The sequence below is a fragment of the Limulus polyphemus genome, unplaced genomic scaffold, assembly GCF_000517525.1.
Source record: "Limulus polyphemus unplaced genomic scaffold, Limulus_polyphemus-2.1.2 Scaffold3211, whole genome shotgun sequence".
NCBI lineage: Eukaryota > Metazoa > Arthropoda > Merostomata > Xiphosura > Limulidae > Limulus > Limulus polyphemus.
The window spans coordinates 60,589-78,002 of record NW_013668821.1 but is presented as its reverse complement, the minus strand read 5'-3'; the positions used below and the strand labels follow the sequence as shown (position 1 = coordinate 78,002).

The window sequence follows — 17,414 nt, the reverse complement described above, 5'->3', positions numbered from 1 at the left end:
AAAACAAGTGGACTGTGTTGCTGTTTGTTTATTGTTGAAATTTATCATCAACAAGTCACAGACACCTACTCTAAGGAATCCGGTCCATCAATACATAAAAACCTGACCAAAATACACTTCAGTAAAGGTTATTGGCAGATCCTGATTGTGACAAAATCTAAAGAGAAGACAGCCTTCATGACACTACATGGATGCTACCAGTTCAAGAGGATGCTGTTTAAGTTAGTCAACTCAGCAGTGACATTCAACTGCATAATGAGGAAGATACAGTTGTGTTTGTTTACTGTTGAAATGCATTGTCCATACATAAAACCTTCCACTCACCTCTGATTTTAAAATATTGTTTAATAGGTTGTTTTTCAACAATGTACAACAGTGTGTTCCACGTACTTTCATATTCCATACATTACATTATTTTACCCTCACTTCTGACTCTTCTTCTCCTGCCCACAGTTCTTTCAATATCTGCATCAGGCCTCATACTGTTCGTTCATACAATAACTCGTGAAAATCCTGTACTCGCTTGTAGGATTTCTTAGTAAGCAAATAATACTGTCTGCAGATATCTGTCCCAATCGTGTAGTCTCTCCTAGTATTTTATCTTTAGCAAGCTTGGCAATATCAATTTGTGCTCTTATTCTCTCTATTTCCAGTCTCTTCTATCTCCCCTTTTTCTTTTTCGGCTTATATTTCATGCTCATTTCTTCTTTCGGTCTTTCTCTTCTCTGCCTCTCCTCCTCAGTCTTCTGTTGAGGCTCTTCTCTTATAGGTCTTGTTGTTGTTTAAAAATCTCTTGTAGATCGCTATCTTTGAGCCCAAGTCACTCACCCCTATCTATGCACTTATCAAAGTCAGTTGACATAGTTATATAGTGTTGTTGTGACTTTTACAATATTTTTGCCACCACTACAGCTGTGTGTATATAGGACTCTTTGCTGCTGTTGTTTACATATTTTTCTACTGCCATTTACCACTGTAGATCCTGGTTGGCTTGCCACTGTCAACTTTTGTAAGGCTGGATTCTTTACATGTCTGTGACATGTTGAGAATAAATTTCAACTATAAATAAACAGCAATACAGTCTGCTTGTTTTAAAATTCTACATTAAAAACAAATGAAACATATATACATATATTCCTTACACTGTTGGTTACCACAGTTCTATCCAAAGCTTTACTTAATTGTCTCTTTTTCATCAAGGTCTACACAGGCTGGTTCAATTACTTTGGAACACAACTGACAAGACAAATTATTCTTCTCTACTCTGTTATTATAATACAGTCTTTGATAATTTCACTTTAAAAATCATCACTATACACTCTTTATTGCTAAACTCTAGATCATGCACTCTAGAACTAAAACTAGATAATGATTTTTCAATGCTTATTTATACCCTCACAGAAGTCTAGAACATTCCATGCAATACTAGATATTCTGATGCAATAATCTCACTGTAAACAATTGCTTGTTCATAACAATTTAACTACACAATGTATGATTCGTAAAGATACTTACCATAAAATATTGCCTCTAAAAATAAATAATATGACACCCGATGTTATATAACATATCTAAATCGTAACGCTTACATTAAACTAAAGCTGAAATTGTCGTGTATCTCTAACAGTGAGTTTTTTTTTTACAATTTCATATAAAATATTAGCAGCGCTTATAAAGCTTTAACATAACTAGAACTATGTTTTCTACCTCTTATTATTCCCATAAGAGAAATTAGTGTACAGAGAAGATACAGTATATTAGTATAGTCATACAATATTAAAGCAGAAACTTTGAAAAACCTCAATTTTGGGATATCTACAAAAAACTAAAGATGAAAAACCTGAAAAACACCAGAAAAGTGAAGACCTAACATAGAATATAGATAGGTTAAACCAGCCTACTGTATGTCTTTCATACGTGTAATATCAGATGCAAATTGGGCTTTTTTTTAAATGATTTTCTCTTAAATTTTAGTCTTAGCAGGTTTCCCAGAGCTAAAAATTGACCACTTTATATCATTTCAACCTATAAATATATAAATATTTTAAGTCTTTAAGTAAGATACCTATACAACCATCTTGTTGCCGTTGTTTCTAAATATATTGTAAGAAAAATTTCCTTAAATTCCTTTTGTTTTATAATACACCAGATAATTATTTTTTAGGATTATTATTATTTTTTACATTTATTTGCCAACCTTGTAGGTGTTGATCAACTGATTAAAAAGTTAATGTACTTGCTTTCATGTATTTTTGCATTGATTTACTTAATTAGCTAAATATTGAAAAGTCTAATTTTGAATTGTAAAAATATTAGTAAATGAGGAATGCTTGAAATGCCAGTCTGCTTTGTAACTTTAAGCTTTACAGTTCAAACAGGGTGTCACAAGTTGTGAGGTTTACTTTAAAAAGTGATTCACCTGAAACTCAATCATAAACAAGTGTGATCTTGTAAATATACCTTGAACATGACAGCATTTACTTTCAGCTATCCTGAAGAATCACATACTTCCTAATGTGCTTTGCTCTACGGCTATTCCTCATCATGCTGGCACTATTAATCTCCTTGACAAGTATCTTACAGTGACAAGAAATGAAGACAATAAGCTGTTTGTGAATAATATTCAGATAATTGCTCGAGATATTGTAGGAATTAATGGAATTGTTCACATAATAGATGGTGTCTTGGTTCCATCTCAGGGTAGGTTATTTTGCAATAATGTAATTCACCACACACTGAAGTACTTGTAGATAAATTTGCTTAAAAATGAATTATGTAAAATATATTAGTAGTTTATTATGGTAATTTCAGATTTATAATATGCACTTTTCAATTTTACATAGTTAAATGTATACAGATTTCATATTAGAGATACAAACTTTATCTTCTGCCACTATACATTGTGCATTTCATTAAAAATTTAGTTTCACTGTTTTCATGAAGTAACTATGAAATTTGAAAATAATCTGAAACAACTTTAAAGATCATCTTTTTTGCTACATGTTAATATCAACAATGTAGTTACTTTGCTATGTTATCTTAATAATAATTATGAAAATCAGTGTAAAAGTTTAAATACTCACTGAATATATTTCAGACTACTTATTTTAACTCAATTTTTTCAGCTCTTTAATATCAAACAGAATTTTTTTTTGCCCCAGTACTGATGCTTGTTTTATTTAGTTGATTAATACTTGAAATATAAAAACCTAATTGATTGACACTCAGACAATTTACAGAGCCAGCAACTCCATTCACTATGCACTCAAAGTATGAGCAGTCCATAGTTGTTTCTAGCCCTGCAAAATGTTAGTTATTTCTTAACAACTTTTTCTGTTGTAATGTTAGTCAAGAAAGTTAGTTGAGGTGACTCAAGATATAAAAAAACATTAATTTGGAAAAAAAACAAATGTTTTTAATAGCTGATTCAGTTACAACATCACTGGAGAAGAATAAAATGATAGAAATTGTTGATTTGATTGACACGGCAGAACTTCGGAGCATTCTAGACAGTATGAAGAATGCTACTTTCTTTGTCCCCAGCAAGAAGGCTATTCAGGCAAGTTGTGGTAAAATTACCTTACCTCAGAAACTAGAGATTTGAGAACTAGTAAGCAGAAGGACAAGAGTAGTGACTTGTAGTGGTGGATTGAAAAAGTTGAGACTTGGTATAAAGTTAAAACAAAAAATATACACTGTTTGTTGAAAAAAGACAGAATAACTTGTTTGTACAAGTGGAAATGATACATAGACATTAAAAGTAAAATGAACTGTATTTAATGATGAAATAAAGTGACTTGCAATCATTGAAGGTAGTGAAACTTCACAGCAAGTCTTGACTCCTTCAGGATTGAAACAAATCCAGTTTCTCACTCTGAAGACAGATAAAAAGCTCCATGAAACCACTAAAACTGCATTTACAATGAATATTCTTTCTATAGTTGAACAATAAAAAAAAGATGTATCACAAGGTAAAGTAGAATACAATAATTTATCCCATGAAACAATAGATAGCTTTGTGGGCTAGGTAGGGTCATCGGTACCATTTTGGAGGAATATTTATCATAATATTTTTTGTGAAGGTTAACATTGTATAATCACTGTAATATATGATAGACTTTTATACAATGCAGTGTTCTCAATAAATAGCTGTTTTTTGAACACACCTCTGGGCTTTGGTATACTACAATGCATAAAATATGAAATTTTAGACAATTTGCATGTATTGCTTTATTCTTTTAGATAAGTCAATTTACAACTTTCTGTTGTAGTTAATACACTTGTTCATTCAATTGTCAATTCCACCCCACCTGTTTTTTGTCAAAGTAAATCATTTAATTTCATAGATTTTTCTGTTAAATGTGACCTATGATCCAAACCAAACATTCATATATGGTAGTTAAAAAGTAAAAGATGCCAGACCAATTTATATGTTTCTATTTACATATTGTTGTATAGATTGTTATATATAGATAATAATCAGAAAATATCCTGCTAGAGAAAAAACACTGGGTACCTGTTTGATTCTTCCATCCACATCCTTGGGGAAACAGAATATCTGGCATCAGGATGAGGCATGATCTCCAAATGAAAGCTTGATAATTAGCATGCAGTATATGCTTGTGTAGACAGTAGCGACTTGGGGCAGTTGATGGGAATCTATTTCCCATCCCTTTGCACAAAACATGATGTATCTTAATTCTGCCGCGTTCTTTACATCTTCACATGAATTCTACCAAGCTAATTGAATGCTCTTTGAAATATTGCACTACCTTTCATGATGTTGAGTGCAGACAACTTCCCTTTGTTTGCAAATGCACTAACTGTATCACATCCAGTGAATGCATGAAGACCTGGCATGGCATTTGCAGTATCCTTTGAGAGAGTGGTTTTTTGCTGCAGATAACAATGATTGCCATGATTCAAGGGAGCTGGGTCTTAAAAGCTTGTCCTTGTCAGTGCTGCAATGTATAATGCAAGCTGATGTTTTTGCTTGGGTGGAAGAGCTTGGTATTACCCACTTTCATAATCATCTTTTGATATGGTTATTTATATTCTACATACCTATACTAAGAAAAGACAATTTTAGAAGATATCAAGAAACATTAGCTTACATTTACTCTAGCTTTTATAACAATTTTCTTTGCAACATAATTGAACAGTGAGTCTGCATTTTCGTTAGCCTATTTTTCTAGTTGGCCTATTGTAATAAGAGAGTTAAAACAAATCCTGTAAATATTATTCCTCTATTCCTAGAGATCATGATCTGGTCTTTAATTTATACAGTAAACTAATTTAAAAAATCATGTTTTGATCTGTAATTTATGCATTAAACTAGTTCTAAGGACCATCTAACTAAACTTTTGGTGTATAATACAGAGTTTAATTCCAAATTGTTACTAAAAAATGCTTTTTGTATTAGGTATTCTTAAAAAGAGACTTAACCCAGAAAACAAAAAAGTGGGTTAGTACTTTTGGGGCTCATTCAGACTTGCCTTCATTCTGAATAATATATGAAGCTGCATGGATAAATATTTACTTTTCAACTTTACAATGTGTTGTGCACCTAAGAGAAGTATAATATTTTTGTTCTGCTAAAAAGTATAATTATTTAGGTCTGTAATTTACATTTTCTGGTCTGTAAAATACACATTATATGACTCATGTGAAAATTGTTTTTAGCTAATACACAATGACTAATGGGACAATATGAAATGTACTTGACACATTAATGTGGAATATTTTTAGAGAAAGAGTGAAACATTAAATACCCTGTTTTTAAAAAACCTCAGTTGAAATTCATTTTAATTCAGTAGTGAATTGAATGTAAAGTGTCATTTTTGGCTACCTGGCTCAAGGCCTACTATAGAAAGTAATGCATCAAGCATAATTTAGTACATGCCTTATTCAGAAAAAGTCAACAATTTTGTAGATATCGGATACATGGAGAGTGAGTTGTGTATCATTTACATACTACGATTTAAAAATTTTAAAACTCTAGTTTTTTTTTTAATGTTTTTGTAAAAGTGTTGCAGAATCTAGTATTAACCAATAAAACAGCACAGGCAAGAATTAACATATAGCAATATATAACTATTCAATCACAATTATGTAGGGATGATACAAATGCTATCCCTACTACATTGTTTGAATTGTTTTTGAAGGATTGATATTACCCATCCTACATTTACTTCTTTTTTTTGAAAAGTTTTTACTTGTATAATATTTTTTACGTCTCTGGTCAGCAGAGCACAGATAGCCCTTGTGTAGCTTTGTGCATAATTAAAAACAAAAACAAAAAAAAAACATAATTACTCGTAAAAATTCTTTCTGAAAAACTTCAGCAATACAAGTCCTTTCTCAAATAAAACTAGTTTATTCTTTCTCAATTAAACTTTGCAATACACTTAATTTCCACAGTCACTTTAACTTAAACATGCTATAATTCTCAACAAACGATTCATGCAATTTACTTTCTACCGCACTTGACTCAATTGTCCGTTTATATCTTCAATCTCTCTGTCTGCTATTCCCATTCCAATTGATTGTTGGGCTTATATATTAGAATACAGCACATCTAGCAAACACTCGAGCATTCACGAACCTTCTAGATACTTATTACGTGTTACCAGCGTCACGTGACTTCTGCTGTCGTGACAATATTTACTTGTACAAGTTATTTTGATAATTATAACCAAGTTATCTACTCTTTTACTTCACTATCAGTCAAGTGTGCCATAATTTGTGGTGAATGTAATTAAAAAGTATTGTATATTGCATTATATAAGTATTCTGTCTAATATAAAAAGCAACTTTATTTAATTGGTTTCATTCTTGTTATTCTTTATCTGTTGTTTTTTCAAATCTAAATTATGTTTTATGTAGGCATTACCAGAAGGCATGAAGAAAGGTTTGAAAGAAAACCCCCAAAAATTGAGAGAACTGTTGATGTATCATGTTGCACAGCCAATTGTTCACAGCTGTAAATTTCACAATAATCAGATGTTAAAAACAAAGATTGAAGATAAGGAAATCCGCATCAATATATACTCACAGGTAATACTGTAGAAAATACTCAAAATTTTAACTAATAACTAAAAGTCAACATGATTTAGTTTTCATTATTGACCATAGAGCATATAATACTAACTTTTATTCCAAGTTGTCATCCAAAAGAAATAAAAGTGAAAAGAAAAAGTTAAAAATTGATTTGTGTTCAAATTATCATGTGAGACATAATTTTTTTTGTAATATTTAAAATTACCTTGATACTTTTCTTTTCAATCTGAATTAACTTAGATGTATTCTGATACTAGATTTTGAAGATGGATTATTTTATTTCTGTCATCTGAAGTTTGATGCTGACTTGAGAGAGACTTCAATAAATCAGTTAAGAGTAATTTATAGTTTTGATATATATAAGTAAAATATCATGCTGCCAAAATTTCTGTTGTGAAAGTGAATATGAATATTGGTTTATTACAAATTAAACTCCTTCATTATGTTTTGAATTTACCTTATAGTTCACTGGTTTTGACAACAGAGTGACTGCACAGTGTGCAAGAGTAGTCAGCTATGATAATGACATTTGTGAAGGCACTATTCATGTTGTTGATAAGGTTTGTATATGTTTACTTATTGCAGTGCACTTCTGTTTAGGGCATAGTTGGGTTAATAATGTTACTTTTATGAGTAATAGTATTATATTGCATAACTTTTTCAAAAATTTAATATTATTACAGTTACTTTAAATATATAATACATTATTTTCATTTATATTTTCAAATATTATTCTTCACTGTTACCAAACTTCCCTTTTGATTACTATTCATCAATGCTACCAGATGTAATTTGCAATACGATACCATACTTTCACTTGCATATTAGCAGTCTTGCTCAGTGCTGCCCTCTATATGTACCAATTTTTTGCTTGCAACTAGCCTTGATACTACTACTACCTACTTCATGAGTTTAACGTGTTACAGCTGCATGGTAGCATGCAGATAATTATTCAGCAACCCTCCACCAATAGGAGAGTGACACACTTTCCTGTTGCAGCTGGTTTTCTCTATACTTTAGAACCCATTCTTCACTTTTTGATTTATTAGCATAGTAATATGCAGACATCTCAAAATTTCACTTGTGTTTGCTTTGTACTTTTCATTAATATTGTAATTTATTAAACAACTGTCTTAGTTGTGTCCAGTTTCTTAACAATTTTGATTTGTTTCTACAGTGAAACTTGATACTGTAGGTTGATATTTCATTATCCACTCTCAGTTGAATTTTAATTTCTAAATTTCAATTCACAACAGCTACTACTACTACTACTACTGTTAATAATGCCTTTACACTTTAATGTGCAGTTTCTTAGGCTTCGTGTTTTCTACTGAGGATATATTGTTTTTTGAATGTCTGAGTTTGGGTTCTTTGTGCGACCTGCTGTGTCTCCTGATCACAGACCACATTATCCTTTTTTTAAGGAACCTCTACAGGAAGATGCCAAATTGGATAGCCCGTTTCCTCCTTCCTTCCTTTGCAATGCAATCCCGAATTCCTACTGTGGAATCTCTCAGACCTAGATATAGTGTCACAGGTATGTTACCTTTTGTCTATATCCCCTGTGTCTAATGATTCTTCTCCTTTCTCAGATTAACTAGTTATTTTTTCCTTCCCCAGAAGTCAGGGTACATGCAAACCTGTTTATTGCACTATTATATTCTGGGATCAAAATACCCCCTATCCCTCAAATACTTATGAATTAGTGTACCATCATTCTGAGTTTCTGTTTATGGACTCTCAGAACTTGGAGTTTTTGATTCTGGTAGGGGATTTGTCCCTGATACCACTGAAATATTTCCCAGGACCTAACCAATCCTTTCCTCTATCCATTACTCCCCTGAGGGGTTGCTGAAAGATACTCATTCACTCATGTATTCCACATTGGCACACTTGTTTTTCTTGGCCCCTTCCCTACATCCTTGGCTTCTTTGTTTTTGGGACATTCTGAGTGTGTGTGGACAGGCTGGTGTGTGGACCACATCACACACCTTCATCTCTCATTAACTTTACCATGTGACTGTATCATCCTCATCGGGGTACTGGATACCACCCATTGCCATCCTCCACAATTTGGTTCAACCATGAGTGGGTAAGTGTTTTTATATTTCTTTATTTCCTTACAGTTGGCCAACTTTACATGTTGGATTCCACTCTGTGGCAAATGGTGCCTGTTCAGGTATACAAATCCATAAATCTGCACTGTATGGCTTTTCAGGTCTATAATGTTCACTGTTGAGATGGGGTGTTCAACAGGACTGCTAGTAGATTTGTCCTTGTGTTATATTGCATCATATATTTGCCCATCCCAGACCACCTCCTTTACTATCATGAGGCAAGCAATGTCGGGATAACTGCCCATCCCTCTGTTCCTGGTTGAATAAATCAGCCTGCTTTTAAAAATAGGGTTTCATGATCATCCATTGTATTCTTCCAGAACTCCTCACCATGTTTTCCCTCTTTTCAAGTGAAGTAAGGGAGTCCTAATCACTTACCAGCTCTTAGCTGCTGGGGTTGTGGACCATGGAAGCATTCTCCTGAGTGTGATTAATCCCCTTCAGTTGAGAGTAGGGTGGTGGTGTAGATGGTGTGAACTCTCCTACCATAAACCAGAAGAAAAATATCCAATGCTACCTGGCTATGGACTGGAAATGATCCACCAAAAATGCAATTCACCCCTCCAGCTGGGACCCTCATCTTACTGCCACCTAGATGTTGGTTCCAGGGTGGTCTGTTGTTGTATTAGAGCTGGACCAGCTGAGATAAGTCTTCACAAATTTGGTTTGTAGGGAGCCCTTGTCCTACTGCAGACTGCCAGGTTTTGGATTTTAATGAACCACTATGTTGCATTCCCTCTTTTACCATTGCCTGAATGTTGGGTTCCTGGGTGGCTTGGTGTTGGTTGTGTACTAGGTATGTAAACATGTGCCCTGTCTATGATGGCAGAACAGAACCCTTGCTTTCTTTTCTTGAGGTGAAAATGGTAGGAACCCTCCTTCTACCATGGACCAAACGATAAATATCTGGTGTCATCTGCTTTTGGGTTGGAGTTCACCCACCGAGTATAACCTGACACATCCTAGCCACTCTACACCATATGGCATATCCAATTGAGTATTTTATGTGCTCCTTTTTCAACCAAATTAACAACATGTATTTTCACAACAGGCAAAGAGTATACCTGGTTTAAATGTGGTGTGGTCTCCAATGGGTGTGTTCCTCTACCAAGAGATGTCACACTCCATGGGTGCTCTTTAGATGCTTTCCAAATGGTGCTCAGCTAGGTATATTTTGCACTGGCCCCTCCATTATCCCACAATGTCAATGTGGGATTCTAACTATTAAGTGAGAACAGGTAAGGTATCATATCAAAAGTTAAAGTTCTGACATGGTATCTTTCCTTCACTCATATAATAGCTTCTCTCATTCAGCACTTCTCTCTATATATATGCAATTTTTTTTGCTCTCCACTAGCCTTAAAACTCCCACTTACCTCACATTCATTGTGGTTCTACTTCATTTTTGCATGCTGCAACCCTCCACCAATAAGAGCACAACACACTCTCTTGATGCAGGTTACTCCCTCTATACTATTCAGCTTAACCTTGACTTCTTGCTTAGGCACTATCATGTTCAGACATTTTTTAATTTCCCTCATTTTGTTCACATTTGCATTTGCTTGATTTATTTTGTTTTTTTTCTCGAAGTAATAATTATAGATAGTTCAGCATTTCAATTACAACTTGTGTTGAAGTAAACTTAACACTTGTCTTTTGTTTTTTTCTCTCCACTATTTAATTTGGTGACTTCTTTGTTGAACCATGAATGAGGAATTTTGTGTCATGACTACAACTAGCATGACTACAATTACTTCAAATATCATTTCTCAAGCTTCAAGTTTGACACTTTCAGCTGAAGAGGTATTGGTTTTAGTTCAATTGGAACTTGAACACTAAATGAGACATCTGGCTTCTCCTGGACCTGGACAAGATCTTCCATTTTTGGAAGAACCTGGGTCTTGGGGACAAGGATTTAAGGAGCCTTTTTCCTCCCCCATCTTATGCCATTAAATCCTATGTGTCACCTGAGGATGCTGCCAGGCCTCCCTCAACCTTTTTGGACATGAATCCACAGGTATGCTACATTTTATTTGTGTCCTCAGTCTCGTATAACTCTGGAACTTCCCTTTTACACGTGGTTCCTTCATCAAAACACCTCATCCCCCCCTCCCTCTCCATGTAACAATTATGTGCAGGATAATAGCATGTTTCATCCCCATCTATATTTTGATTTTTTTTGCTTTAGTTTACCACAAAGCAGACTTTCCTTTTCTAAACTCACAATACTTGTAGTCTTTGATACGTGTGTGAGGGCCAACCTTGAATCTCCAGTTAGGTCCTTCCTTTGAACCCTTGTCTACCTGTTCCCTCTGGCATCCCTCCCTTAAAACGTACTTCCTCCTCCTTTTGGCCTGTGGACATCAGAGGTTTGACATATTCGCCATCAACAGTTCATGTACACTTTATCACCACACCTATGTTCTCCTTTATCTGGATCATTCTTTCCTTCTAAAAACATTGGCAGCTCGTGAGGCAACTATTTTTTTATGCCAATTTCCCTCCCATCCATTTCACATTTACACTCCCGTTCAGATCCAGATAGACTTCTATGTCCAGTTCATGGTCTTCATTGTTATATTGCCTGCACAGCTTCTTTCCATGGTCTTGCTCCCAGTTATTTATTCTCTGGAAATCATCCTTTCTCTAGAATCTTTCACCTTCTTTCCTCACTGGTTGGATTTGTCAACTTATAAGGCTGGCATATACATCACTATCTCCCAATTCCCAACATCTTTTCCAGGTGTCATCTCACCAGATTTGGAACATTACCTTTTCCCTGGTAGCTCATCTTCATCATCCTTCTAAGGAGATTATCCATTTGAGCACATGGATTACACAGAACACATTCATCTCTCGGTACCTACATCATGTGGACGTTTCATCCTTGTCTGTATATCATGTTCCACCTATTACCATTCTACACACGATGGTCTAACAGGGAATTGGTAAGTTTACTTTTTCTCTTTCTTTTTTTCCCTACAGAATCACATCCCTTATCAGAAGGGGATCCCGGTCAGTGGCAAGCTGTGCCTGTTCAGATATACTTACTGACTATTAGCCAAAACATTTGCACTATATGGCCTATAACCATATATATATAGACACACTGTCTTGGGTAGTCCAGTGCACCACCTCTGATGGATCAGGACCTGGAGGCTGGTGTAGCAAAGAGCTGGACCAGGCGAGTGGATGGCTAGGATTCTTCACTAGTGAAAATCAGGAGCTAGACCAGCTCTCTCCAGGCCTATAACACACACTGTTGAGATGGGGTCATTCTTATGGTATTTTGCTTCATAACTATGCCCATACCAGACCGTACTGACTCATGGTCTATCATGAGTAAAGCAGGGGGAATAGGTACCCATCCTTGCCATTTCTTAAATTGAATAAATCAGGGGTGGTCTGCTTTTCAAAATAGAGTTTCCATGGTCACCCATTACACAATCTCCAGTGTCAGCATTCCACCAGACTCCCCAACACATTCCTCCTTCTTTGAGTGAAGTGTGGGAGTCCTTTCCACTTACCAATTCCAAGCTGCTGGACTGGTGGATCATGGAGGCTTCCTCATGAATGGGCTCAATTCCATTCAGCAGAGAGTAGGGCTTTGGTGTTCTGCTGGTGTAGATGATGTTTATCTTCCCACAAACTCATAAACTGGAGTGGATCCACTAAAATGCACTCTGTTTGGGACCTTTCACCCTACCATTACCTGGATTTCAGTTCCTGCATGGTAGGTTTTGGGCTAGAGCTAGAACAGCCAACATAGGTCCTCATGAATGTGTTAGTCGAGAACCCTCATACTACCATGGACATGATGTATTAGTTGGCTGGGGTACCTTTGCCATACCTCCTCCATCAAACTGAGGCTTGGGAGCTCAGTATTGGAAGGAGCTGGACTGGCGGACAGATATTCTGGTTGGCTGGGATACTCCTGCTGTACCACCTGTGGGTCACGACTCGTAAGTTCTGGTAGTGCATGGAGCTGAACCAAGAACCAGAAGTCCCTTTGGATTTGAATGAACCACCACACAGGCACGGGTTACTGAGTGGCTGGTGTTGATTATGGATTTGCGCACATGCCCTGTCAAGAAAGATGGGAAGGAACACTCTCCTGTCTCATAGGCTTGAGGTGAAGATAGTAGGGACCCTCCTAATGTCAACTGGGAGATAAATACCCCATGACACCTGGTTTTGGACTGGAGTTGACTCACTATGTATGGTCTGATGTGCCCTAGCAATTCTACACCATGGGACACACCCATTTCATTTTTCCCACCGTTACTATATTTTGTTGGGAACCCTCAATCCTCCCATCATCAGGACCTCAATTCCTGGATGTTTGTGTTGGGTGTTGATCTGGACCAACCAACATATATATATTAATGTATGTGCTCCAACTAATATCTTCCCATTTAGATGACATACAACCTCATTGGGTGAAGAGTCTACCTGGTACAGATCTGGTGTGGTCTCCCATGGATACGTTCCTCTCTTTTGCACTGGTCCTTCCATATTTTCAATGTGGGTTTCTAGCTATTATGTGAGGGAGGTAAGATACCTTGTCAGAAGTTAATATTTTCTTTCACTGAAAATATATTTCCAATAAGTACTTACCTCCTCCCACACTTCACACCTTTCCTCCCTACTTCAGGTGCTTCTTTTGTGCCTAATTTTGAAGTGAATGTTAGGCTGAATAGTATAAAGGGAATAACCTGCCTCAGGATAGTGTGTTGTACTCCTATTGGTGGAAGGTTGCTGCCTACTTATATGCATGCAAAAATGTAGTAGAGCCAAGTTGAACATGGGAGTTTTAAGGCTAGTAGCAAGAGAGAAAGTCTGTGCCTATAGAGGGCAGCACTGAATGAGAGAAGATATTATGTGAGGGAAGGTAAAGTACCTATTGAAAATATATTTTCAGTAAAATAAACTGTGTCAGAAGTTAATATTTTCCTACACTGTAAATATATTTTCAATAGATACTTACCTCCTTTCACACTTCCCATCCTACCTCCCCACTTCAGGTGCTTCTTATTTCCCTAATCTCAAAGTGAAGATTGGGGTCTACAGTATAGAGGGAGCCAGTTGCAACTGGAGAATGTGTGGAGGGTTGTTGCAAAATTATTTGTATGCTAGAAAGCAGCTGTACCACATTAAACACATGGGGTAGGTTGAAGTATCAAGGCTAGTGGTGAATGAAAACTTTGTGCATATAGAGGGCAGCACTGAATGAGAAAAGCTGTTGTGTGAGAAGAGGTATCTATCGGAAATATATTTTCAATGTGCAAAAATGTTAACTTCACTACTTACTAGTTGGAGCAAAATAAAAGTTATATGTTTCTTTTATTGCTTCAGTTGCAGTTGGAAATTGAAAGTGATGATAAAAATGTGACAATATACCTTGAAAAATGTGCAATTGGAACAGAAAGTTGTATTTAATGTGGATGTCAGTGCCATAGATATTAGTTTTGATCTAAAATTTATGACTGTCAAATATAGGATATTTTGCTTGTGTTTATGATAAGTATTAATATATCTTTGTACTGCAATCATTCAGTGCCATATAATTTGAAACAACAATTTTTGACAAGATACTTTTACATTTTTACACTAGCTTAGTGAATACAAATAAAAATATAGCTATATGCATAGGCACTACAATGTTATTTCCTTAAACATTTTCTGATTGCCTGCTTAAATGATGTGTGCTTCACATGTTAGTCTCATGCAATGATTTCAAACTTTACTTACAATTACATTCTTGCACAAATTATCACTCTTTTAAAGTTAACCATCATATATTTCTCAAAGTTATGCACAATTATATTTTTCTTTGTATTTACTTAACTAGAGGAAAAGAAAAACAAGGGCAAATTGTACTTATGAAACCCTTATGTCTCCACTAATGTTCTGATGTATGTTTAAAATCCCCCAATTTGTTTGATCTCAGCGTCTGATCCATGATGTTTAAAAGTTAATAAGGTCTAGAACTTTGTGTAGTACATGTTGTATAAGTTTGTTCAAAATCCAATCATAATATATCCTGCCAAGAAGATTGAGACTAACATATAGATGAATAGGAGAACCCAATATGCCCCACTCTGCTTCACAAAGCAGTAGAAACAGAAAAGGGTTTTCTTATGAGATTTAGTTATGAAATGTTTTTCAATATAATGACTAATACTAGTTACTTTTTTTTTTACAAGTAATATGTAATGTATTATTTCTTTTATTTTCAGTTAAGAGTAAAAGTACAATATTACTAATGCTAGTAATATTGCCCAACACTGATTTAGACATACTGACTTTGGATCTTATCGTGTAGTTCTATACTTTTTCATGGCAAACTAATTACTAATTCATAATATTTAAGTTCAAGGTATACCAGTGAGAAGTAGTTTTAAAGTTGGTTATGTTTCTCAATCAGAGAACTTCTTTATTTATTATACACTAGTCTTGTTAAACTTGTTCTTGATGTAAATCCTTTTTTTTCTCTCTCTCTTTTATAAAATCTATATTGTTTAAGGTATTGAAATCAATATAAAAATAATCTAAATATATTCTCCAAGACTTCTTCAATAAAACACTTGTTGTTTTTTGCAATTATTAAGTATTAAAAAACCTGTTTGCAAATGATAGAGCAATATATTTAACTTTTTTGAGGATTGTGTATGTCTGGCATGCACTCTTTCCTTAGATCTCTCATTTCTCTCTAGCTTTAGAGCTTGTTGGAACAGGTGTCTTTCTTCCCCTTAACTGTAGAGAATTTGTGTTGTACTACCCTGTTCTTTTAGCTAGCCATAAGATAATTAAAACTTTTAAGTTCAACCTCACATTTTGCTGTAAATATTGGATAAGTAGCTCTACACTTAAGTGTAGAATAATTGAAAGTTGTTTTATGCCCATGTAAGGCATATTGTATGTATTTCAGTATTTTTTCAAAGAACTTGTACATATTTCTTCAATCTGAAACATATGGCATGCACATGATTGATTAAGTAGCTATTGCAGTATTCAGTTTGTTATACTTGGGTGAATGTTTGTGTAAATAATTTATTGGAAATCAACATTACATTGCAGGTGCTAATACCTCCAAAAAAAACCATTATGGATCAGTTAGAAGAGATGGAAGGTTTTGATATTTTGGTTCATTTGCTGAGGGAAACTGGAATGGACGAGAGACTAAGATTGGGATATGGACCATTTACTCTGCTGGCTCCAAAAGATGAAGCTTTCTCTAAAATATCTGAGAGTGTTCTATCTGATATTTATAAGGAAAAGGAGCATGCTGAGAATTTAGTAAAGCTTCATGTCTTACCTAGTAAGTTGATGAAATTGATCTCAGTTTATATCATAATTTTAAGAATATAATCATCAGCATAATACTTACATTATTAACAGTCTTAATCAATAGTTATACTAAAAGATGATCAACTTTTTGAAACAGCCAAAACATAGTCATTCTAACATACTGTTTAGTAGTTTACTACTAGAACATGCTGAAATTTGAAAAAATATACAGAGTTGTGGTATTTTAAGCTATGGGGTAAAACTAAGGATTATTGAATTCATAGTGGAAAATTTATTTACAAAACTTCTTTGTAAACAATATTTTCAATATTTGCTCCTTCAGGAACATACATTTTTACTCAATTGAATGACTGTACCCTGGATAGAGCTATGTAGAGCTGACTTTAAGAAAAAAATTATTCAGCCAAATGCAACCACACAAATTTGAATGTTTGTCCCTGCAATTTCTTAATAAATTGTCAAGGCAAGTAATAACCTAACATGAAACTGTTTTTTGTTTTTTTTTAAGATAAACGTAAGGACAGTTTCTTACGAGGTCAAGTTGATCCTGGGTATGGAAAACTTAGTGCCAGTGTACTTGTCAAAATTATTTCCACCTGTTATGTGATTCATTAATTTTTTTGACTGAGCCATGCACCATTGTAACAGCCTTGTTTAACATTTAAATTTTCCAGAAGCATTAAAAGGCTTCAGTTTTTGAATTTAATGTATGTGGTTGCACACCAGAAGATGTGAAACATTTAATGTTGCAATTTGATAATGAGATGTATCACTGACTTAATTGTTATTGGCCCGGCATGGCCAGGTGGTTAGGGCGCTTGACTCGTAATCTGAGGGTAGCGGAATCGAATCCCCATACCACCAAACATGCTCGCACTTTCAGCCGTGGGGGCATTATAATGTAATGGTCAATCCCACTATTCATTG

General features: G+C 34.9%; 1 protein-coding gene across 3 annotated transcripts in view; it reads left to right on the top strand.

Moving 5' to 3' along the window:
* Window positions 1-17,414, top strand: part of LOC106468904 (transforming growth factor-beta-induced protein ig-h3-like) — a 107,488-nt gene that overhangs the window by 58,856 nt on the left and 31,218 nt on the right. For all 3 annotated transcript variants that reach the window (XM_013929353.2, XM_022397295.1, XM_022397294.1), the window contains 5 exons: window positions 2,488-2,700; window positions 3,423-3,559; window positions 6,886-7,056; window positions 7,524-7,619; window positions 16,257-16,497. In XM_013929353.2, the coding sequence (XP_013784807.1) occupies window positions 2,488-2,700; window positions 3,423-3,559; window positions 6,886-7,056; window positions 7,524-7,619; window positions 16,257-16,497 (858 nt within the window). The remainder of the gene's footprint in view (window positions 1-2,487; window positions 2,701-3,422; window positions 3,560-6,885; window positions 7,057-7,523; window positions 7,620-16,256; window positions 16,498-17,414) is intronic.